Here is a 25899-nt window from a genome sequence, read left to right on the forward strand (position 1 = left end):
TTTAAAAGATTTAAGACTTCCAAGAAACATTCAAGTAATTTATGAATCATTGATAACCTATTTTGTGTTCATATTTAAGTAGACAATAAACCATTTCTTTTGTATGCACAACTCACAAATTTTATTCCAGCAGCAATCTGAACAAACAAACAAAATAATAATAGTAATACAATGAGAACATCAGAACATTGTTTCTTGAATTTAGAAAATATAATTTTAAAAAACTTAAAAAGCAGGCAATTACTTACTTCACGTTAATACAAGAAATCGCTAATTCTTTTACACACTCACGCTCGCAACAATACACAACCCGACAACTGACAACGTGGAAACATACTACAGTCAGTAAATAGCTATTTTTCTAAACTGAAATTGTTGCGCATGAGCAGATTAAACAGTTTTCAGACATGTAAAAACTCGTCAAAATGAGTACAAAAATTAGAGATACGCTATATACTATTATTGTAAACTTTCAAACATATTTTGGATTTATTTTGAAACCTGTGCCAATGGACAGTATTCACCTGACGTCACTGCGGGTAAAAACCCTCACTGCAGTGCATTGTGGGAACTGTAGCAAACGAAAATCCGGCACTACAGCGTATAATAACACTTGCTTTTGTGTGGCTTATAAACTCTTCTTTCTATTTAAAAATGGGAGATTTTTGACGTTTTTAACTAAGAAACGCTGTAAAAGAATGATGAACGATTCATTTGATACGAAATACTTTCTTTATTATCGTATTTTCATGGGTTTAAGCCTCTTTGGTTCCTTATCACAAACATGGTGAAAACTCGAATTCTCTTTTTATTTTCTCCGTTTCTCGGCATTTTCCATGCACTCGTAAGTCTTTTTAAGCTCTAAACATGTTCATTATGCGCATGAAGTCCAGTAATCCTTAAATAAAACGAGTTTTTTAGCACTACTGACACTGCGTGATTGGTCAAAATACCCGCAGACGGACAGCTGATGGGACCGTTGCCAAACCGTGAATAAGGTCCATTTCGTACTTTTGTCAACCATATTTGGAAAAGCCCAACTACGTGAGGAAATCTACATCGCGTCGATATCCGTTTGTGATATGTCATGAGTTTTGCACCAGTTCAACGACATAACAACGAATATTGGAAGGTCTGTGCTGTCTGGGTATCAAAATATCACCAAACAGGCAATTCCTTCCCTCAAATGTAGAAGCAATTTTCATCTGTCATACCTTGACGGGCGACTTTCTAGTTGTTAATATTAGTAAACTATATCATTTTTGTTGTGTCAATAGAGGCAGGGCCTCCCGGTCAGGTTGTACCTGTGGTGCCTTAAAAATTGTTAGTATTCGAGCGATCTGAGCAATTTCTTCAGTTTTCAGGCGGTAGATTCGACGCCCGTGCTCCGGATGTACATTCCCTTCTTTGTGTTACAAATTATTTCAAGGACTGTTTGTCTGTGTGTTGTATTATATGGAAAAAAAATATATCATAAGTAAAAGTACGAGTGCCAATAGTTAATAAAAAGCCTTGAAACGAAATTTCAGTTAACGGCGTATTCTTCACTGTAACTGCGGATTTAGTTTGTAAACACTGCATTTTTTTCGGTCGGCGCTTTGTTGCTGTGGATTTGAACACGAAATAAAAAGCTATTACGTGATATTTAAATTAGCTGTACTGTTATCTTACGGTAAATAATGGCAGGTGAAGTTATTGTTGATGCATTGCCTTATATTGATCAAGGATACGATGAGCCTGGAGTTCGCGATGCTGTATGTTTGGATTGCTAATACCAAAGACCCCACTTCATTGTCTACGCAATGTTTTAATTTAGATTTCGATTTACTGTTTGCTTCTTTTTTTCCAGGTGTTTGCTATGGTGGAAGAGGAAACTCGACGTTATCGTCCGACAAAAAACTATTTGGAACATTTGCCTCCCTTAAATTTACATGCTTTTGAAGTACGTTGTTTGCTTTCATCAGTGTTTTATGTAAGGGTTTTGAATGAATGCAATTGAAAATGCAAATCGTTTTTTTTTTTAATATTAGACTAAATAGGCTTGCTCATTTTGTTTTTAAAGAAGGGTACGTCCACCGTTACTCTTGTGACCATCAGAGAAAATTTGTGTGGTTATTTCCAATTATTATGTCACATTATACATTTAGGTTAAAATTCAGGATTATTTCAGAAAGTCATGTGTGTTTTGCTTAAAAAAACATATTTGAATTATAATTTAAGAAATTTTGCTTCCCTTGGGAGAAGATTAAACATTTGTTACTCTTGTGACCAATGGAAAAGGCAAATTTCAAATTTTAAGTTTGAGCTACAAGTCCTGTGAATTGTACAGGAATAATAGATTGAAATTCAGAGATTTACCAAAGGTATTATTGCTCTTGAAAAGGATAGTAGCAAAAAAGTTATCTGATTACAAGTTAACATATTGCACTTGCTTTTGTAAAAAACAGAGTGTTACTCTTGTGACGTTACTCTTGTGACAATTTGTCCAAAATAGTATTTCTGGACAAATGTAAAATTTGATACACTTTTAAGACACTAAATTGATACTTTGATACATTTATTTTCATATAATAGAACTTTTAAACATTTATTACATTTTAAGGCATGGAAAATTTAATAAATAATAAAACAATTATATTCTATAAAATCCTCGAGAGTTGATTAAGGTGGGAGCATCAGCATTAGCTATAATTTGTTTTGTTTTTTTTGTACCAAATACTGTGCTCATCAGGCTCAAACTTGAAAACTCCTTTTATTTTTGTTGGGAACAAACACTTAACCTGGTATTCTTCATTCATAACAGCAGTTATCATGCCATAAAAACATGCACCATCATATGTTAAAGATACCCATTGACCACATTGCAGCTTCTCATTCTTTGCTTCTGAGCTAAGTAAAACCTCACTGTCATCATCAGTATTGTCACTTTTTTCATCAATGTTTTCGGTATTAAATCTATATTTTATGAATGAGTGATGTTGCGGATAGGGCTTGTAGTGGATTGCATCGCGCCTTGCTTTAACAAAATGTATTTTTTGCGTGCCTTTCACACTTTTTACTTTTTCCCATTGAGGTGACACACGTTCTTTGGCTGTTTCGATTTCTTCGTTTGAAATGTGGATAACATTGACTTTTGTTTTTCCATCAACGATTTTTGTGAAGTCTGCAACATTTCTTACAATTCCTTTTTTAGCACGTACTTCACCCCAAACGTATCTTTTAACAACAGCACCAATTCCATCAACAGCTCCTTTTCCATGCGCTGTTGAAAAGAATGTCCAACTAAGTTTGTTCAAATTGTAATCTGATTTAATCAAAGACATGTTAGAAAAATTGTATTTTTGTTTGAATTGTGCTGCACAACCATCAGAAAAAATGCTTACATTTTTTACAGATGCGTTTCCTTTAAGGTGGTCTTATAAAATTTTGCGAAGAAATGCATTTACAGAAAATCTATCATGTGTTATGTTATCAGAAACAATAGCATACGATTTCACTTGGCCACTTTCACACCATATGACTGCTGTAAAAACAGTAACTTGCGGATTTGACCAGTGTGCAGACTGGATCTCATCTTGATAAAGGCAGGTATAGTTTACTGCAAAATCTACTTGCAACACAATACTTTCAGTATTTGTGTTGCTCTTTGCATACTGAAAATATGCCTGAGTTGAGGATTGAGTGAATAAATGAAGCAGAAAAGGGTACAATTGCTTTCTCAAATCATGTAAAGCATTAATGATGGTTTCAGTTACTTTTATCTTCTCAAAACATCCAGCAATGCTTTTCCACTGAAAATAACTAATACGCTGTTCTTCATTTTGGATATCTACTTCTTCAAAAAGTATTTTTATATTATCTTCGCAAATCACACATTCAGAGTTCATACACTCAAATGAAGATGTATCACAACAAATAAAATCTATTAAATCCTTAGGTGATCCTACATTAAAGGTGGGTAATACCTCTGCTATTGCTTTGTAAATTTCTTCGAAATTTTCATGGTATCGACAAATACAGATGTTCTGGGGAATGCCTCTATATGGTTTTACAAAACTAGGTCTCATTGCTGCAAATGATGATTTCCCAATCTTAATGTCAGGAAATGTGTCTTTAAATATTTGGAAAGCTTCCCTTATTGTAAATAATAAATACCGCCTAGGATTTATGGCATTGTTTTGATTCTTCTTACGCTGTACTAATGCAGCTTTAGCTGAAGGATCAACTCTACTTATATCATCTCGAAGATAAAAATCGGTTACTAATTTATGCGCTGTGCTAGTTAAACAAACATTAGCTTTAGGAACTGGGGTGGTTTTTAGAATTACACCAGATTTTTGAGCTAAATTTGTAATGACAGAAAGCTTCTTAGTAGGCGATCTTGGAAGTTTTCTTTCTATACGCTTCATCATTCTCCCTAAAGCTTGCGGAGTTAAAGATTTCTTTGTTTCATTACCATGTCTGACTTTTGCTAATTCTCTACCTTTTCTTTTCCTAAGCTTCGCCTTTTCTCTTGCCAAAGCCTTTTCAGATTCTGATATCAATCCTTTCACTTTATCATAATATGTTTTGTTTTGCTTCTTTCTCATCTTCAAATATTCTTTTTCATTTTTGTGCCTTTGCCTCCATAATTTCTGACGCTCTGCAGCATTTTTTCTCTTATTTTGAGCTATTTCCTCCATTGCAAACAGACTTCTTGTTGAAACCAAAATGAAATTTTAAGTAATGGTAACACTAAGAAGAAAGCAAACACCATGTGCATATTAAACTAAAAATGAATAAGTTGAGCTGTTTCACTAAACCTGATATTTCATACATTCCAAATAAAACACAATTAGAAAGTATATGAAAATATATACTAATAGCATAATTAAAAGTATAATGTGTTTGAAGAATTGATCCACTGATGAAGTATAATTAAGAATTAATCACCTTGATTAAGTGTCTAATTAAATACTTCAGAATTATTCTGATCAGAAAGATAACTACAGTGGCTCCCAAAAAGTGTTCGTACACCTTGAAATTTTTTAGTAAAACCAAAATAACGCAAAACTGAATTCGAATATGAAGTCCAATTTTTTTTCACACCATTCCTATGCCATTCAGAATAAAACGCAGTAGTTTTTTTTCAAAATATTTCCAGATTTTATTTTTGAAATTTGTCAAAAAAACGAAGAGAAAGAGAAAAGATACGCCACAAAAGTCATCGTACACTGAAATATTTTCGAATAAATTCATGATTAAAATTATCACATGTCGTTTTTTTATTATTTTTGTACTGTGTTGACACTGTAAAGTCACTTAGCATTAATTTTATGTTTATTTATTCCCTAATATACTACTTATTATTTTTAAATGGCTGGTATTCGTAAAAAACAACAAACACGATTCGAAATTTGATTTTTTTGCCTCACAGTAGCCATAAATTTGTTTAAAATGTCTTTAAATTAAGTAATTTATACAATTCTATAGTGAAGTGCTTGACAAAATGCTTTAAAGACAAGAATCGGATCGGAAACAAGGTAAGAAAAGGTCAACTGGCAAAGTTAACAATGGGTGATCGGAGGTTTACAGTTAAAAAAATTATGAAAAATACACATTTGAGTGCTGAAAAAGTTTCTGCAGAATTGAATGAAACATTTTACGTTTAATTTTCACCTAAAATTGTTCGCCAAGTTCTCTGATTAGCTGGATTAAACTGGACCTCTTCCCGCAGAAATTTTCTTGTTCGTGCGAAAAACAGTTAGCTTACGCTTTCCGTCGTAATATCCATGATAAATAAGCTCAAAACGTTTTGGAACAACGTCTTACTTATAGATGAAAATATATTCAACATTTTGGGTTAAATTGTTGTGTAATTGTAAATAGAAGAAAAAATGAGGAATTTAATCTTAAGAACTTAGTTGGATCAGTTAATCAGGACGGTGATGGTGTTCTAGTGTGAGGGTGCATTACATCATTAGGACTTGGAAATTTGGAATTTTTTGATGAAATAATGAATTATGCTGTTCCTTTAAATATTTTAAAAAACAATTTTAAACTATTAACGCAAAATTTGGTAATCGGAAACAACTTTGTTTTTTATCAAGATAATAATAAGAAGCACACGTTTGCGTTTGGTGCCTCAAAAATTGTCCTTAAGTTTAGAAATATCTCCTCAATCGCCAGATTTAAACTTAATGGAACATATTTGGAGATATCTGGTAGCTAGATTACGAAAATACACCATTGAAAAACGAACTAGAAATAGTAAGACTTGAAATGCGGCCTAATACTTGCTCAGAAATTGCACAAAAAAAGAAAGAAAAAATAATGAAATCTATTCCCAGACGTTTAAAAGCTGTTGTTGATACTGCATGATATTCTACTAAATAATAACTTTGTAAAAAGTTAGATTATTTACTGATTTTTTGACATTTTTTCAAAGTGTACGAAGACTTTTGTGACATAAAATTTCCGGCAATTTTTGGTTTTTGATTTTTTAAAAATTATGTTTTAATGTTTTATTAAACATTTTCGTGTAGTTTTGTTAAAAATAGATCATAGATTTTATAATAAAATACCTATTCCGAAATATTAATTCTAACCAATGGATAATGGCCTATTTCATTGAAAGTCGTAGGTGTACGAACACTTTTGGGAGCCACTGTACTCAACTTGAAGGATTGTTGTTTATTTTTATTTTGATCTTATTTATTTGATTTCATTTTAGTATTACTTAGAAGTCAACCTACTGAGAACAAAATGTTACTCTTGTGACAGTAAAATGTTACTCTTGTGACATCACCCCAGAGCTTAATCTATGGATTAAAAAAATGAAATATTTAGTGTAAAATGTGTCTGATGTTAACAAATCAGAAAATATGAAGTTTGAAGTGAAAATTTTAAAAAGTTTTTTCAAAATTAAAGCTTTGATATGTTTTTGTTACTCTTGTGACATGCATGTATTGACTACTAATTAAGCACTTGAAATTAGCTATTAATTAATAATAAAAATGTTTTAACTACATACATATGATAAATAAGATTATACTCTATTAAATTAAATGCAAAGTATCTATTTTTTTTGAAAAAAGGGAGATCCTTAGTCAGTTTTACAAAATCAACATTTTAAGCCTTAGTGGAAATAAAATTGAGTGATCTTAATTCCCATTAAATTTTCATTGTATATTTATCTATGTGGAAATTTAAGTTACATTTTCAGTAACATCAATTTCTGAGGATTAAAATGGTGTATAACACTTGAGGTTTCATGAAAAAAAAATTTGGGAAAAAAGGTTCAATTGCTGTGGACGTACCCAGAAGCAATGTGAATTTTAAGTTTTTCGTTTGTGTTAGTATTTTTTATTGCAATCAACCCCATTTTTACTGTCTCCAGAACATAGTTTTATTTGGAGGAGAAAGAAAGCAATATATTAACCGTTAATATTTTTTGAGGGACTAGAGAGGGGAAAATGCGAAAAGCAAGAACACCAGTAGTAAGGAGGAGGACTCATGGGGGTACCCCCCCCCTGAACACACAGTGAGTCTGTGGGGTGAAAAAGCATAATAAATAAAATACTCAAGCTCTAACAATGGTATTAGTTTGTTTGCCTGAAAAATCTAAATCATTGTACAATTAAAAAAAAAATACTTCATAAAAAACTCTTGTTACATTATATCATAGATATATATCTATATTTAAATTTTCGAAAAATTTGTTTTCTTAACCTCCATTTTAATTACACAACCACAATTTTAATGCCACTACTCACCAGCCAGCAGTGTGTACAATGATAGATTATTCTTAAATACAGTGCTAATGTATGAAAATAATGTAACGCAATTCTGTCAAAAGAACACTGAAAAACTACCTAGTTCTGCTTTTACGCGATAACTTTCCAATTGTGAAAAACAATTTTTAATTCCCCAGTTCCAATGCAAATAACATTATTAAACCCCTGTCCTGCGGACACCTCTCTGTTGTGGACAAAAAACTTTTTCCCGTTAGTGCCCGCATTAGAGGAATTTTACTGTACTTCATTAATCCTTTTATTTTTAATTGCAAAGTTTAAAAAATACATAAAATTTTCATTCGAAAAGGTGAAACTTACATTATAATGATGTCCAAAATCTGTTACCTACAGACTGATCATTAAATTTGCTGATTTTTTAATTTTTATAAATACCTTCTGGCTTTTTATGTTTATATATGATGTTCTAGGTGTACATACTGTGCAATTAAAAAAAATTGATGTCAAATTTGAAAATTTTAAAAATTGCTCAGAATTATCTTTTTTGCTCCCACCTTTTGAGAACTACCCTCGAATATATTATTTAGTTTATATTCTGTTGATTAAAGCAATTTAATGTATTCTCTACAGACTGAAGTAATTAAAACAGAATTTGAAAGACTTCAAGCTAGATTACCTATGGAAGTACTAAGTATGAAAAGGTAATATGTTTCCCTTAATTTTTATCATTTCTGTTCTTCCATGCTTTACAATGAGGATTCTCTTTGTTTTCTAGTTTTTAGCCTAGTATAAACTTGCAGTTCTTATATTTGATAAATATTGCAGCAGTTCTATTTTATTAATCATTGAACTTATAGAATTCTCCACTATCCCTCAACACCCGATTTTAAAACGTATCATCAATCTTTATATAGTAGTTTATATGCTGTAAAAAAAAGCACTTATTTTAGTCAGCCATAACTTTTGAGAAAATAAAGATATTAATGGTTTTGTGGGCCAAAAATTTCGTGAATTTTAATTGCACATTGAAAGTTGTCCATGTAAAGTAAAATATTTGCCAAGCTAAACTATTCGCAATTGCAACCAGCTCGGAAAAATGCTGAATTTATACTGTTGGATTTAGCTTCTGAAATAGTATCTATTAATACAGCATTTACATTCATTTTGATCTCATAAAACAAAGGTTAAACTTCAGTGTTGGCATAAAGCTGAGGATTTCTGAATAATTAACAGCACTTGTATGAATTCGTTTAAAATACTCAGTAATTTGTATTATGTTATCAAAATGTTTTGAACCTTTCATGTGATTACTTGTAACATTGAAACAATTTTCTTAATTTATCTTGTAATGTATGTTTTGCATAGCCAAAATTTTATCCGAAACAAAAAGGAACATATATTTTTTTTTAAATTTTTCTTTATTTAAGTAACTTTGAGTACTTTTAACCAGGGTTGGCAGAAACTGGTTTTTGCTCTGCCAGCGCCAGAAACTGGTTCAAACGGTAAAAACTGGCAAAAAATAAAAGATGTCTTTAATAGTTCTAGCAATTACTTAATATCTTAATCATATTTGCTTAGGTAATCTAAAAAATGCAAATCCGTTTCATTTATTGTACAAAGTAAAATCCATTGATTTTGTTCAGAAAGAAATTTGTTCAATTACAGATGCTTGTAACAGTTGGATTAATCTAACGAAGAACCATAATCTTATTGGTGTTTAAGAAAGGGATGTGACATACAGATTTAAACAGGAAGTTGCTGGTTATCATTTGCTACCGTATGTGCTTCATCCAAAGTGCTAAAACTAATACCTTATGTGCTTCATCCAAAGTGGATGGGATTATCATGTGCTTAAGAAGAAAGGGACAGAGTTTTACTTACCAATATTAACATAGATTTTGTACATAATACTGCTTTGCAAAACAAAGGAGCCTCATTTTCTGAAACTTATTTTTCTAGTCAAGTTAGTTGAACCAGTACAAAAAAAAAAAAAAAAAAAAAAAAACAGCTGATGTGTGCCTCATACGACTTCTTTTTACTCCAATTTAGTGTCATTTTCCCATTATTGGCAATTTTAATGTGATTCAATAGTTTACTCTCTAAATATCACAAACAGTGGCCAAATTAAAACAAGGTATTTAAAAAAAAAATCACCAAATTTGTTGCCAAGTTGGAGACCAAAAGACTGGCGATATATCGCCAAGTGTCCGCCAAATTGTAACACCACTTGAGTTTACATTGAAATTAACAATGATTTCCCCCCAAAAAGACCCCCTTAGTCTAAGGGGGTCTTTTCGGGTGTTTCTAATAGAAACACCCGAATGCAACCAAAAGGGGAGGTGCACAACTAGGCCCCTCTAGAAAACTATGTACCAAATTTCAACTTTCTAGGACATACCGTTCTTGAGTTATGCAACATACATACGTACATACAGACGTCACGAGAAAACTCGTTGTAACTAGCTCAGGAAACATCAAAATGGATATTTCACATGTCTATATGTTCTTAGGCACTTTTCCATGTGTGGTGGAGTCGCAAAAAGCTTAACATTCATTCGGGGTTGAGCAAAATGGAAATTAAGATTGATTTTTGAGTGAAACTTTTTTTGCGAATACAATACTTCCTTTTTTTGTAATAGGAAGTAAAAAGTGCAATCCATGAAAATCTTGTTAATCTTGCTTGTTTCTGGATCATAAAAACTGTTAGTTCTGCCTGACTATATAAAATCTTCGCTATTTGGAATGGTGATGATATTAAAGATAAATTGCACTTTGGGTCAGCATTTAATTGTTTTTCCTGAGCATTTCCTCTTATATAACTCAGTAATTTCTTTCATATCATTTTGCCACAAATGTGGCATATATCCATGTGTGTGGATAGGTTTTTTACCATGCCGGTTTTAACCGGTTTCTACCAGTGGTTTTAACCATTGAGAAGGAATACTAATGGAGGGAGCGACAGCAAATGTCTCAATGAGATAAGCTTGGCACCCGATGTTTCCCAGGTCAGGTGACTAGTTTGGCTGGGAAGTTGTCGCGTTTTGGCTCGCAATCGCTCTTTTGGCTTTAAACATTTTTCATGCGACAGCTCTATGATGTCGGGGCTACAAATCAGAGCTGAAGAGTTATAGAAAAAATAACAGACTCTGGTTCCAACTCCTATACCCAAAACACAGTCCGGCTATGATTTCAACTCGAAGTTTAAAAGCCGTGACTCTTTGCATCAAAATCAGTTTGGCTCAGAGTCTGACTTCACAGCCCTGCTACTAATTAGGGATGCGGAGTTGGAAGTAAAATGACCAACTCCGAGAATTTAGAGCATTCGAATCCGACTATTTTACTTAAAAATCAGTCCGACTCCGCAGCCCTGCTACGAATTAGGGTTGTGGAGTCAGAAAAAAATGACCGACTCTGACTCAGGGAACTTTAGAGCCTCCAACTCCGACTCCGAATCCTTTACGCAAAAAGCAGTTTGACTCAGATTTTGACTTGGAATTTCGAAACCTTTGATCTCTGACTCCGACTTTTTAACTCCAAAATCAGTCCGACTCCAACTCAGCAGTCCTGCAACAAATTAGGGTTGCGGAGTCGAAAGAAGAAGAACCGACTCCAACTCAGGGAATTTTAGATCCTTTTTTGACTCAGACTCCAACTCTTTCATTCCAAAAGCAATCCGACTCTGAACTCAACTCGGAGGTTTCAAAACCTTCAAACTCTGGCTTCGAACATTTTGCTTCAAAATCAGTCTGACTCCAAATCCGGGAATTTTAGAGCCGACTCTGATTCTGAACACGCAAAACTAGCAATCAGTAGTTGTACACCAAGCTTACCAAAGTAGCAAATAATATGCAGTGCAAATCTTTTAATAAGGACTGATTTCGGATGAATTGTATTTTGAATTGTGTTTCAGCACATAAAGATTTATTAGGTTTGTTGATTTTATTATCTTGAATTTCGACTCTTAAACGTTGATTGTTTACCAGAAGGGTTTTAGAATGTGTCTTTCTTCCTGTTTTAACTATGTACGTAAAAAAATATGCAACACTTATTAGCATTACTAATTTATATATAATTTTTACAAACATATTCTGGTGGATCGAGACACTTTGTGAAAATTAAAAGTATCTCTTTATTTTGGTAAAGTCTGCCCGTCTCTGTTCAGATCAAATGAGTATGAATTGTAAAAAAATATCGTCTGCTTCCAAGAAGCAATACACTGACTACCAATAAGTATTTGGACACCTGTGATAGAAAAGAAAAACTAACTTTATTCAAAATCAATAGTTGGTAGAGCTTCCACGAGAGGCAATTACAGAGTGAACCCTCAGGGGAATACTTTTCACAAGTCTTTGTATGACAGCTAGTGGTATTTTCTTCCACTCAGCTTGGAGAAGACATAGAAGTTCCTTCACCGATTTTGCACGGGGAGTGCACCCCTGAATTCGGCGATGCAACTCCTCTCAGAGGTTCTCGATAGGGTTCAGGTCTTGGCTTTGGGCAGACCAGTCCATTCGATGAACTCCATTGGCACCATACCAAGCTTTGGTTAACGTCGAAACATGACAACTAGCATTGTCGTCCTGAAAGTAACAGGGGTCCAACCCGTAAAACTGCCACAACGTAGGAAGCACAATGTCATCCAAAATAGTGCAGAAGGCATCGGAGTTGAGCTTACCATGAATGGGAACCAAGGGTCCCAGCCCATACCAAGAGAAACATCCCCAAACCATAATTCCACCTCCGCCGAACTTGACTGCTGGCACAATGCATTCTGGCAGGAGACGTTCTCCTGGTAGACGCCAGATCCAGACCTTGCCATCCGAACAGTAAAGGGTAAACCTTGATTCGTTACTCCAAAGAACCTGTTTCTACTGATCTACGGTCCAATTTCGATGTGCTTTGCACCACATTAACCGAACAGCGCGGTTAGACTTTGTGATCAAAGGCTTATCGGCAGCAGCACGACCATGAAAACCAAGCAGATGTACTTCCTTGGTGATGGTATTATATGAAACAATACTCCCGGATGCCTGTTGAAACTTCTCGCAGATGAGGGCCATCGTTTGGGTGCTGTTCTTCCGAATTTCTCAGAACAGCACTCGTCGGTCTCTATCTCCCAGTTTCGTTGGTCTGCCGACTCGGGGCACATTCCGACAATGACAGCTCACCCTCCACTTCTTAATCACATAGGCTACTGTTGATTTTGGGTACTTCAGATCGCAAGTAAGTACTTCAGATCGCCCTTAAGGATCGGCCACATTTGTGATACCCGATAGTTATACCTATCTCGAAATCAGAGAGCTCCGAACTGCGATGCATCTTGCATGCGACTAAAGCCGATGTTGTTTCCTACACGATATATACCGGCAGAGGCCGTGACTTACCTTAGGACAGCAGATATCGACATTTGCATAGGTGTCCAAATACTTATTGGTAGTTAGTGTATTATTAAAAAAGATTAAAGCCAAGCAAGAAAAAAACAAAGTAGAATTATTCAACTGCCCAACTTTTTAATTTATCGTCTGCGTAAATTTATTTTTATTATGTTTTGGAAACATGTTTTAACAAATAAGAGTGTTATTTTTTCTGAGAACATTAGATCGACCAATTATGTTGTGAGTAAGCGAAAGTTTTCAGCCTGAATTATTGTGATGAGTTTTTATTGTTGTTCATCGTTATAGTTAAATTTAGCGTGTGTGTGTGTTTTTTTTTTTTAAGAAATAGTACTGAAACTTTCCCTATAAGAATTATTAGAAGATTAACAGAGTTTTGAGCAATGCTGAAAGATAAGTTCTAAAAGGTATCGTTTCTGATTATTGTTACTTGCATAGGCAACGCCGCGAACCTTTTTCCAGATTTAAATAATTGGACTCCCCCTCTCCCCTTCTTCCCGGACTTTAAAATATAATGTAACTGCATTTTTCATTTGTTTTGATGTTTATTCCTTGTAATGACGGGTATATAGAAATATATGTTGAAAATGTTTTGTTATTGACTGAAAATTTATAGATTCTTATGTCTTGTAATCAATATTTTGAAATTATTTCATACGCAGGCATACTAATGTTTAAATTCAATCAAATCTAAAACTTGTTTTAAATGCATCAACTGTTCACAGGAACTTGGCGAGAAGCTACTCGCCAACAAAGCAAATGTACACAAAATACTTGAGAGCCATTAAATTAATTAATAGTTAAGTAGAAAGTGTTTGTATGGAACTAAAATGTTATTTGCATTCATGATATACAATGTTTTATTACATTTATAGGTAAAATCAGTACAAAAACTTAAAAATTATAGACAACTGTGGGATATGTAGTCGTTGAATGCATAGATAAGTTTTCTTTTTTTATTTAGAAGTAAAAAAACATTCGTACATACCTGTGAAAAGTTACTGGACCTTCTGGTGTATCTTTTTTTTTCAGTTTATAATACTACAATACTGCACTAATGCTATAAATCTAATTTTTCCCTTCTACAGTTAAATGTTTTTATCATTCATGGCTTTAGCTAATGAAAACTTCTTCAGCGGTTACGGTCAACTCGATATTGCTGCCCATGTCACATGGTACTGTTGCCGTATCGGGATAGTAGGGTTGCACTCTCTCCATCTATTCCTTCTCAATGGTTTTAACCAACCCTGCTTTCAACACATTTCATAAAAGATGAATATGATTTTGATAAATGTTTACTTTGAAGATTTCTAAAAAAGCTTATTTATTTAATCATATTTAGGTATGAATTACCGCAACCACAGGCAGGGAAAATGTCTGACTTATCTGCATGGACAGAATGTGTTGAAAACTCAATGGCCCAATTAGAACATCAAGCCACGAGGTAAATATACAAAATATGCATATTATTATTTAATTGCATAGTAATGCTTTTAGTAAACTTTTGTTGTTGTTATTGCTCCTGTGAATTACAAAGCATTTGGTGAATTTTTTTCTCTGTGGATTTGTGTTAGGTGTATTTATCCTGAAATTAAGAAATTTTTGAATAATCATGTACAAAGCAAATGTTTGCTTTGTACACGATGTTTGCTTGTACAAAAAATCAAGGTTCTAGTTTTGGCCAGACAAAACCAACTTTGGCCATGCCACTGGCACAAACCGGCCAAAACTGGTCTTAACCAGGCCGAAACTATATTATATAAAAGCACACCACTAATATGTGCATACATACTGCTTGTATGCATAATGATTCACATTTTAATGAAAATTAAAAGAAATATGTGTATTTATCATAGTTGAAATAATTTTTTTAACTAATAAATTGATTTAAATAATTTTTCTTATATTAACATTAAAAATTGTTAACAATAAAAACAAAGTACAACCGTTTATTAGGAATACTAAAGGGGGGGGGAGAGACCTCAACTTTGCTATGTACGCGAGTGGGATATCTCTGGTTAAAAGTTAGGGGGTTGACTTATATGCGGTGCAAAACTTCCAAAAATTTTTTACTAACAATTTTTTTTAAAAAACACTCGAAAACATGAACATTTTCCTGATTTTAGTCCAAACCTTTTATGCAGATGCTATAGAAGTAAATATTTACACATTCTGTTATAATTTCGGATGGCCTGATTGTGAAATAAAGACTAAATAATTACAGTAAACGGCCGACTACGCGAAACATGCAGGAATCGTCGTATTCGTGAATTTTCCGGATAATCGCCAATGAGTTCTTATTTTTTTAAAGAATAATGTATAATGTGGCTACAGTGCAGAATTTTATTTATATTTATTCAAAATAAAAGCAATAAGTAACAGAAATTCTAACAGCAAAATCAAAACCCTTTACAAAAATCGTGATGGCAGAAGTGAACGCTTTTTGTGCAAAAGAGTAATAATCGGACGTTTTTTAACATAAAAATGTTCATTGCATTTCAGTTTCCTCCTTTTTACAGCATTTATGTTCAAAATTAGCGGCAAATTGTTCCCGATTTTTTCTAAAAGTAGGAGCTCAACTTATACACGGGTTTTTAATTTCTTCCTGATTTTCCTCCTAAAAGTGGGGGGAGGTCGACTAATACGTGGGTATATACGGTAGTCTTCAAGATATTGCATACTACAACAAAACATGAAAATTAACCATATCTGAATGCATGAAAGTAAAACAAATGAAATTTTGAATTATTTTTACTTTGCCTTGGAAAGGTTCAGTATACCTTAAAAATAAGCAATGTGCCTTCTTAGACTTTGATGAAAGATTGTAAAATATGTTCTTAACTGTCAGTAAAGCATTATTTCTTTTTAATATAATTGAAATATTTTTTACATTTTTAACAAGATGCTGCCATTCTGCATTATCTTACTGTTATTCCTGGGATTAGATGTCTTACTGTTGCTCTGAGGCGACAATGTGCCAACTTTGAATCTTTTTTGTTTTCTTTTTGTTGAACATATTATTTAATCGTTTAAAATATATAGTATATTTCAGGCAGTGAGAAGCAAAGGTATATAAGTGCCAAAACTTAAAGATTGGCGACAACCAGTTTCTAAAGTTATTCATTGAACATGCTCTTATTAACCATGCATAAATTTCTTTGTAAAATAACCCTTTTGAAATTAATTTCAAGAGCGAAACCTTGTTATGCTTCGCTTTAAAAATATTGAATTTAAACAATCATTTTCAGTCATTATGCATATTTACAGTCGAACCTCCATATATCGAACTTCCACATATCAAAATTTTCTACATATCGAAATCCCAGCAAATTTTTACGTTCATCATATAGAAAAATAGTTTCTATATATCAAAAAAATCCCTATATATCGATTTTTTTTCGAGACATTCGTAGATTTTTTTTTTCCTCTTTAGACTGTTTGTCTCATGAAAAATGAAGGTTAGAGGAGAAAATTACGTCCACTAAAGGTTACTGCGGAACTCATAAGAAATCTGGGGTTGAAAGGTGTGTAGTTATGCCGTTGTTCCATTCTGAAGTTCTTAAATTCCCTCAAGTTTATTTCAAAACTTAGCTGTAACCAGTAACACTGTAAAATCAGTTTCAAATTAAATCAAAAAAAAAATTAAATTTCAAATTTAATCCCTTTTGTTTGTTAATTATCATTTCTAGTCTTCTTAGCTTCTGTAAAAATCAGTCAAGTTAAGTAGATTAATTTTTTACTTTTCTCTCGATCACATTTGTTAAAACAAAAATCCCCTGATGTTGCGATCAAGTTGAATTGCCGAAGAATATGAAGATATATAGTTGGCGCAAAAATATCATTTCTGTTAATTTTTTAATCATCAACTTTCAATTAGTCCGATACTCGTGTAAATTATAAATTGGGTATCATACACGAAAGTCAGCTTTTATTTTTATGTTTTAGGAGACTTTTATGATAAAATAAGATCGTTCCCATCTATCGAAATTTCTATATATCGAATTTTTTTCCGGCAATTTGCTACTTCGATATATGGAGGTCCGACTGTACTTTTGCTAGCAAACCAAAATATTTGTATCTGCCTTTCACTTCTAATGATTAATGTTGCACTTTACTTTATTTCATTAAATTATTTTGTAAATAATTTTTGTATGCCATAAGATAAGCAGTTCAGTAAAAATGTATATCTTGCACCTTTAAATTCATTTGTAAAAACAAATGAAATGTATGTAATCTTATATAATTGAAAACTGAGCATATGTACCTATGTATGTATGTCCTAGTTACTTCTCTCAAACGCCAATAAACTGACCATCGAGCCAAGTATCGATAGATTCCTGATTTTCCCGTCTTTATGTTTGGCTATTTAACATAATCCTCCAATAATAATTAGTAGAGATATCAATTAAAAACTATTAATTATGACACTTAGATTTCGACATAAAATCCCTATTTTTCGAAGGCTTTCCTCCATTCAAATTATTATTCAGTGCTTCATCTCAACTTTCGATATCAATGCTTTTATTATAATTTGTAGCGTGAAGAAAATCATTGAGACCAAAGATCTGTTGCCATTTTTTTTCTCGAATATGAACAAGTAAAATTTATGCTTTTGTTTTAAGGGCTCTCCCTGTAGTCGGAGGATTTAAAATGTTTACTTTTAGGTTATTTTTCCGCAATCCGCCACAAAATTTTACTGTTTTTTTTTTTTTGTTCAAGCCTGATTGTTAAACATGCTTCACTAGACAAAAAGTTTTAAAAAATTACATTATTGTGTTTATAAATGTTAGTTTATAAATTAAAACCACTGTCAGCAGCAATGAACGGCAAATGAAAAACCATAGCAAAATATGGTGCTTTTTGTTCAATTCTTTATTAAGCTTTCCTTGGAAAAATGAGACATTCTTCATTGCTGTAGCAATAGACAGACGTAGACATTCTGGCGGGGGCTTTTCTCGTGATGGACAGACATTATAGTCTCAAAAAAAATGGACTTCTTAAAACTTTTAAGTATATTTTACGTTACATCATTCCAACTGTCACAACATCTAAAAATTCAATCCAAGATAATGTCCTTCACTTATCGCTCTCCTCCATTTGCATTAAAAGTATTTTTAAAAAAAGAAAAGAATGTAGATAAATAGTTTCATAATGCTCTAAATTGGCCAAATAACCTTGTCAGTACAAAGCATTAGGAATTTTTTTCTTTTTTTTTTTTTTCTTTTTTTGTTACTCATCAGACAAGCACGCAATGATTAAATAAATATCTTCGTGTGTGAAAAGTAAAATTAAATGTAACAACATTTAATTGCTAGTAAATGTTGTTATATCTTATTTTGTACAATGATTGTTTGAACAGTCATCTCTTCAAAGCTATATCTCCTTTCTTGTTATCCTTCCTTAATCTTTCTTGCTCTTACTCATATTTATTAATGCTGTAAATGTGGTAACTTGAAGTACAATCACAATGAAAGTGTAATCATTGTTTATGGTATTAATATTGTTTTTATTAACCTTTTTAGTATGATTGACTTTTTTTAGAATATGTAATTTAGAACTTATGAGTATATATGGTTGTGAAACGTGGAAAAGTTGCAACTCTGTTTTAGTATCCATGATTAACCAGTCTCAAAAAACTTTGCAAGATTTAAGGTAATTTTTCTGAATTTATTTGACATTTGATGAGAAAACTTACTGAAATTATAGTAATGATAATGCAATAATCATAATTGTAGTAATCATATCTTGTGAATTCCATACCATAATGTTCTTATATTTTGAATGTTAGATGTTAATCTTAAATTTATTTCTACTAATGTAGTTATGAAACTTTTATACATAACTCATGGATTTCTACATTTATTTATTTTATTTATTTATTCATTTATTTTTTTCAATTCTCACTCTTTTTCTTGCATGTAAAATATAAAATTTTGTATATAATAAGAGGTTCACGTTTGCACCCCAAAAAAAGTAAGAAGTCTGAATTTGTATTGCTTGTTCACTTGCACACAGATTCAACGAAATAATGTATAGTTAACTCTTTGAAAATTGTTGTTTATAAAGAATGTTGGAATCACAACTCATATATGGTCATATTTCATTTGAAATTCCTGAGATCAGCCAGCTAATTTGGTCTATTTCTAGCTTAGACTTAGTAATGTGCATTGCTTAATATAAACTACTTGAAGGATTCTGTTTCAAATCATAACCACAAGCATGCTATTCTGCTCTTGTTCTACTGTTTACATTTGACAGTGAGAAGCAAAGGGATGTAGGTGGGCCATTTCAGTTTTTTAGACAAAGGTAAGAGTCGGTAAGATGACGCTTTTTTCCCCCATAACTATTTAGGTTACTGTTTGATTATCACAATAATTTAATTTCAGTTTGTATGTTGGTAGGACAAACTCAAAATAAAATAATCAAACCGTAAATTAAATAATTATGGCAAAAATAATCATGTTATGAACTCTACATAATTGTCCGAAATGCAGTGAAATGACCCAAATGAGTTTCTTAAAGTTTTGAGTAAAACGTAGTCAAAGTTTAGACCCTAGGTAGGCTTTCTTTTTTTTTTTTTTTTTTTCTAAATCATGCTATTCACTTTTCATTCCAGGGTCCCCTGTGCCTAACACTATTTGTGGTTTAACTTTTTGCATGGGACCCTGAAGACAGCTCTGATTTTTTTTATCCAGATCAAAAACCGAGCAATCCCCGGTCCAGTACCTCCAGAGGTATTGTTGCACTTGGAAGACTTGTGACCAAAGGCATATTTAACCTCCCCGGTCACCATTAATGAAGACCGTGAATCTTCGACCAGCTAGGATCATGCTGTATCCTAGCTGCTCCACCTTGCTGATCCAGCTCCAATCATGCTGTATAGCAGCACCTACCAGCACTACCAGATCCATCTCTTACCCCAAAACAGAGGACAAGTTCACCTACTATTTGTACTGGTTGTCTCCAAATTTTGAATTTTGACACAATTTTGATCCCTTTGCTCCCACTGTTTCATTTTCTGTTTTCTGAAAACACATTATTTTTTTTAGATAAATGTAGACTTGAGATTGAGTATCAGTTTTAAATAGAGCCAAATATCAATTGCTGCATGATATAATAATATAACAGTGTTCACTTGTCCTAAAGAGACTGAAAAAGTAGTGTCATACATGAAATTGCTTTATCTTTGCATTTGCTAACTATATAAACATATAAAAAGAAAATATTTGCATTAAAAACTTTCAAAGCTATACACATCTTGAGTAAAAATGACAACAATGTGCATAAAGTACAAATAAAGTAATAAAATAGAATTAAAAACTCAGCAGACAGCTTATTCGGGGCTGTCATATGCAAGCCCCTTCATCAGTGCATAAAAGAAGAACGAAAAGTCCACACAATGTAGACAGAACGACAAATTTTTTGTCGTCCTGTCTATGCACGTTGTAGTCATTTTTACTCATTCCACTGTACAAAGTTTTCGATTGCTTTTTTACACTATACACATCTTGTCTACTACCTGCTATATCTACTGTTGAGGTTTTTTAAAATATTGCATTGGATATTATTGTGAAGTACATAGGGCATGCACCGACTTGCTCTAATTCATTTTTGCTGCTGTATTAATAGTGCTAAGTTTAGCTTTCAGAAATAAATGTTTTACATAAATCATTGTCTGAAGGTTTCTCAGCAATTACCAGGATTTGCAAATAAGGTATAATTAGATAAAAGTAATTATTCAATGCATAATTTTTGTAAAATATGATATATTCTTTTTAAGGAAAAAAATCCTTGAAGTTAACTGGCAAAGAAAAAGTTCTCAAAATACAGCTGGTGAAAAGTTGAGAGAATTAGAATCTAGGTAAATGATTTTCAGTGATGTTACAGAAATATAACTTATTTCTTAATGTTTTCATACTTTAATAATAAGGTCTGGCCAAAATCATTCTTTTTAATGATCTATTCATCAGAGGATTGTTCTTTTCTTTTAACCCATACATTGTATTCTTTCATTTAAACAACTTTGTTAGCATAAAAAAATTGCAGGGAATCTCTCTGCAAGAGTTACTCATGTATATTTTAAATGTTTCAGAGGCTCAGTAATGTTTTTTTTTTTTTTTTTTTTTAAGGAAAAGCAACTAAAACCACTTAAAAGTAAGAAAATATGACAGTAAAAAATAATTAAAAATATTATTTAGATTTGAGTGGTGGAAAGCATCAATACAATGTTTCAAACTTCAAACCATTCACCATTAAACGGAATGATCATTCATTTTTCGTGGTTTGGATGTGAGGGGTCATTTTATGACCCCAATCTCTCGGCACATTATAATTCCTAGAAAACTAGCCCTCAGTTCAATCTTTAAAAGTATTTCAGGCATTTACTCTTGATACTCGTTTCGTCTGTTACTGGGTTCATAGAATTACCCCGCCCATCCTTCCATAAAACAATCTGTTTAAACACTACATGTATGTTTTACTTGATTATTTAATTTTCACATAATTAATTTCAAACAGGTTCACTACTTTTATATACTAGTTTATTATTATTATTATTTTATTTACTTTTTGTTTCACTTATCTTTCAAAATTTATTTGCATGTTCACAACAAATAAAAAAGTGCACAAAATGAACTTAAATAAAACATTCTTAATACAACTTCTAAAAGCTGTTTTTTTTTCTTTTTGGTTCAAGTTAATATCAACTAATTTACAATTTCATATTAATATATTTAAAAACCATTTTAATTTATTTTTATTTGTGCTTTATTTCCTGAATTTCTGAACTGTCTTTGTAAAAATAAAGATTGGTTTCTGGGCCAGCTCTTGTAGTTTTGCTGCCCCGGCAATGGTTACAAATGTCCGCCCTATATATATATATATATATATATATATATATATATATATATATATATATATGTTACAGCTAAAGTAAGAATAGCGGGTAAACCTAGCTGTAACCGGTTAAAGCGGAGATTAGCAACACTTTGCGGCTAAAGCACAAAGAGCTCCAAATTTTCCCCCTTTAACCGTCTGAAACTAGGTCTAATCAATCCGAGTTCGTTAAAACCCAAAGTGTTCTCAATACTTCAACTTTTAGCTGGCTAATACCGGGTCTTACCAATTTGTTAGCAAATTTAAAGCATTTTTGCATAAGCGTAAAGCGTAATGCGTAATATGTGTTTGCTTCTGCAGATGAAATTGAAAAAAGGAGATCAAAAGTATGTAATGTTGGTGGTATTAATAAACTAATAGCTCCGGTTTATACATACAGATATGTTTGACATTGTTCACGAAATACATGTGTCCATCGAACATGGTGGTAGAAATAGAATGGTGAACGAAGCTCAAACAAATACAAAAATATCACTCAGGAAGCTGATTTTATCAAATGAAATGAAGTCTTTGCCAAGTAGATTTGATTGACGTGCAGACTAATCCTGATGGCAATTATAAATTTATTTTCGTATACCAAGATTATCTGACAAAGTTTGCAGCTTAGACCCTTGAACAGTAAAACTGCTGAAGAGGTCGCTAAAGTGCTGTTGAACATTTTTTTTAGCATATTCAGATCCCCGTCAATTTTGCAGTCCGATAATGGAAGAGAGTTTTCAAACAAAGTGGTTGAAAATTTAAGATTTCTGTGGACGGGATTAAAAATAATACATGGGACACCACGTTCCAGTCAAAGCCAAGGTAGCGTGGAAAGAGCAAACCAGGATGTTCAAAATATGCTCATAACCTGGACGAAGGACAAAAATTGTAAAAAATGGTCTGAAGGACTTAGATTTGTTCAGCTAATGAAAAACAGAGCCTATCATGATGTCATAAAACATTCACCATATAAAGCAATGGTCGGCTGTGATATGAAAGTTGGTTTGAAGTCAAATGGTCTCCTGAATGAAATAATTGGTACTGTCCTTACAGAAGAGCACTTAGAGGAACTAATTAAGATCCAGAAAGAACAAGAACAAAGCCTCAAAGAAACTGAAAGTGAAGAAGAAATGGTATTTAGTGCTGAGTGTGAACTGTGCGAAAACAGAAATGGATTATGTGATTTATGTTCTAAAAAAGATAATCTAATTAATAACAGAAACAAAACAAAAGCAAACTTAACACATCAGGCTAAAAAATGATATCTTTGTCCAATACTAAGTATCTATCTTGCAAAGTTGGTGATAACAAAAGAGTTAAAATTCCTGACATAGATAGTGGTAGGGATGACTTTAGAAATATCATTTTAACAGTTCTTGAATGTAATGAGAACGGATTGTATAAACTGGGTAATGAGAAAGGAACAATTCCTGAAATATTTTCAAAAAATCAATTTACTGTATGTGAATCCCAATTTATAAGCATTGGGTATGTTTCAGATGAGAACAGGTCTTTACAGTAACTTGCAAATGTACAAGCAACTTCTGGTGGTCAAGGATTCAAAAAATGCCACTGTAAAACAAAATGTGGAACCAAAAAATGTCTTTACAAAGCGGCAAATATTTTATGTAACTCTAAATGCTATTCAAGTTTATCTTGCAATAACAAATAGAAGTTAAAAACACCTCTGATTATTTTAATTTGCATTTTTATTAGTAACTTAATGTCCTTATTCATTGATTACTTTTAACTTTTATTTTTATTGTTAACTTGGTTTACTTTTATTTGTGTACTACCTATACCTACACCTATAAAAAAAAATTGCTTCATAAAAATTTACAACGTAATTCCGGAATTTAACCAACTGGGGTTGGGTAAACCCAGTTTCACCCGGTTAAAGCTAGGTTTAAAGATTATATATATATATATATATATATATATATATATATATATATATATATATATGTGTATGTATGTATGTATATATAATCTTAAATCATCAAGCATATCTCATGCATTGCTGCAATTTAAATTGCGAAAAAAAAACACAAAGGAACAAATTTGAGTTTTTTCATTTTGCCATCATGAAATTTACCGCCCTATGCGGTGGTGTAGGTTGCCTACCCCAGGAGCCGGACCTGATTGGACTTATATTTGTACTATAATTAAAGTTTAAATTTTATTTTGCTTTATACCTTTAATAATTAATTGCTATTGACTATCCATTACTTACTCTAATTCTGTTTTTTACTTCCTACAGCTGGGTAGGACTTGTAAGTAAAAACTATGAAATTGAAAGAGCTTGTGCTGAATTGGAAAAGGAAATTAGTGTTTTGGAACAGAAGTGTGCCAAGAAAAGACCTTGACTTAGGATATGACTCTGCTAAATTGATGAAACTATGTCTCCATTCACATACATTTAAAACATATATTCATTGCTGTTATTTTCCAAATAAAATAATTTTCTTTATTTTGCTTGCTTTGTATTCAGGATTTACTTTTAGTTTCTCTCATTTAGGCAAAAAAAAAGTTGCATTACTCTTTAAATTGTAGATTATTTATACAATCAGTGAAAGGAATGCTTTCTCTGTTTATTTATTTTGCATAATAAATTCATCATCTCATCCTGATATATCCGTATTTTTTTTTTTGATTTTGCATGTTTTAAATAGCAAAGCTGTATACAGCTTTGAAAGCTATATAAATTAGAAATATTTAAAGTTTGGAAAAGAAATATTTGAAGAAAAACGTTCAATTAGACTGATCAATCGTCTGGTAAGCGATTATCGCAAAAATGTAACTGGCACTTTTTCGTATTTAGGCCAACTTGTATACTAATTTTTCTTTGATCCCAGCATTACTTCTTAAGCTATTGCAGTGATACTCAACGAAAAAAGCATTGACCATGCTCTGCTCTTGGAGTTGATCCACTGGCATGATACAAGGGGGGTGTCCAAGGGTTCCGGACAACCCCCCCCCCCCTCCAACGCCCTTTTTTTCCCACTGTCTATAATCTTATTTATATCGTAGCCGTCTCACCATGTGAACTGGTAATTCCAAGTGACAAGCAATTCAAAAATTCTTTCATTATTTGTATTTCATGATTCTACCCCACTATGTAACGCCAATATTCTTTCGGTGCAGTAAAATCCATTTGGATTTTGAGTCGTAAAATATGATTTTTGAATTATATTGTAAAAATGTGTGATCAAAATAAAAAAAAGCAAGTCTCATTATTATCTTTTTTGAAAAAAGTACATGAAGGTAAAAAACAAAATATTCCGAAAGTGAAAAGAGATTCCCTGTCCACTGCAAATGGTTTGTCTTCTTTATATTTTTGAATTATTAACCGTGTAGATTCATAAACTTAGTATTTGTAATTAATAACTTGCTTGGTTAATTAATGCTAATTTATTTATTCAATTAATTTATTTTTAAAGACCTTTTTGTTCTGACAATCCATAAAATCAAAAGAATATGTTTGCCCAAAAAGAATATAGTTTCGACTCTGGGCCGACTTTCTTAAAAAATTTAATGTTTGTTCCACTGGTTCATGCCAGAAACTAAAATATTGTATTGTCATTGATTTTTTGTTTGTGAACAAAATTTTAAACGAAGGATTGTATGTGATATACCAGATAGCCCCAGTTATGAGTTATCACATCCAAAGACTGCAATTTTGTTCTTATCAGAACTCCTCAGTCTGGAATAGTGAATAACCAAGCTGGAGGCAGTCAGTTATTTACTGTTCCAAACAGAGGACTTTTAATAAGACCCAAACTGCAATCTCTGGATTTGATAACCTTGCTGTCTGGTGTATTGCATGTAGTTTTGCCTTAGCCCTGGCTTAGAGGCAGTAACTTACTGCTAAACATAGGACGTCTGAAAGTAGATGAAAA

General features: G+C 32.3%; 1 protein-coding gene across 1 annotated transcript; it reads left to right on the top strand.

Moving 5' to 3' along the window:
- The first annotated feature begins 1585 nt into the window (after window positions 1-1585).
- Window positions 1586-24623, top strand: LOC129225993 (pre-mRNA-splicing factor SPF27-like). Its single transcript, XM_054860566.1, has 7 exons — window positions 1586-1754; window positions 1850-1942; window positions 8364-8434; window positions 14469-14570; window positions 18668-18778; window positions 20907-20987; window positions 24261-24623. Exons 1-7 carry the CDS (start codon window positions 1680-1682, stop codon window positions 24364-24366), a joined length of 639 nt encoding a protein of 212 aa, XP_054716541.1. The 5' UTR covers window positions 1586-1679; the 3' UTR covers window positions 24367-24623.
- The last annotated feature ends 1276 nt before the right edge of the window (window positions 24624-25899 follow it).

Source organism: Uloborus diversus, chromosome 7 (assembly GCF_026930045.1).
Source record: "Uloborus diversus isolate 005 chromosome 7, Udiv.v.3.1, whole genome shotgun sequence".
NCBI lineage: Eukaryota > Metazoa > Arthropoda > Arachnida > Araneae > Uloboridae > Uloborus > Uloborus diversus.

Bases quoted from the DNA above. Each gene is read 5' to 3' on its own strand.
- LOC129225993 (XM_054860566.1), top strand. From the start codon at position 1,680: ATGGCAGGTGAAGTTATTGTTGATGCATTGCCTTATATTGATCAAGGA. The intron at 1,755-1,849 runs GTATGTTTGGAT...CTTTTTTTCCAG, and splicing joins AGCCTGGAGTTCGCGATGCT to GTGTTTGCTATGGTGGAAGA. The intron at 18,779-20,906 runs GTAATTTTTCTG...ATTCTTTTTAAG, and splicing joins AAAACTTTGCAAGATTTAAG to GAAAAAAATCCTTGAAGTTA.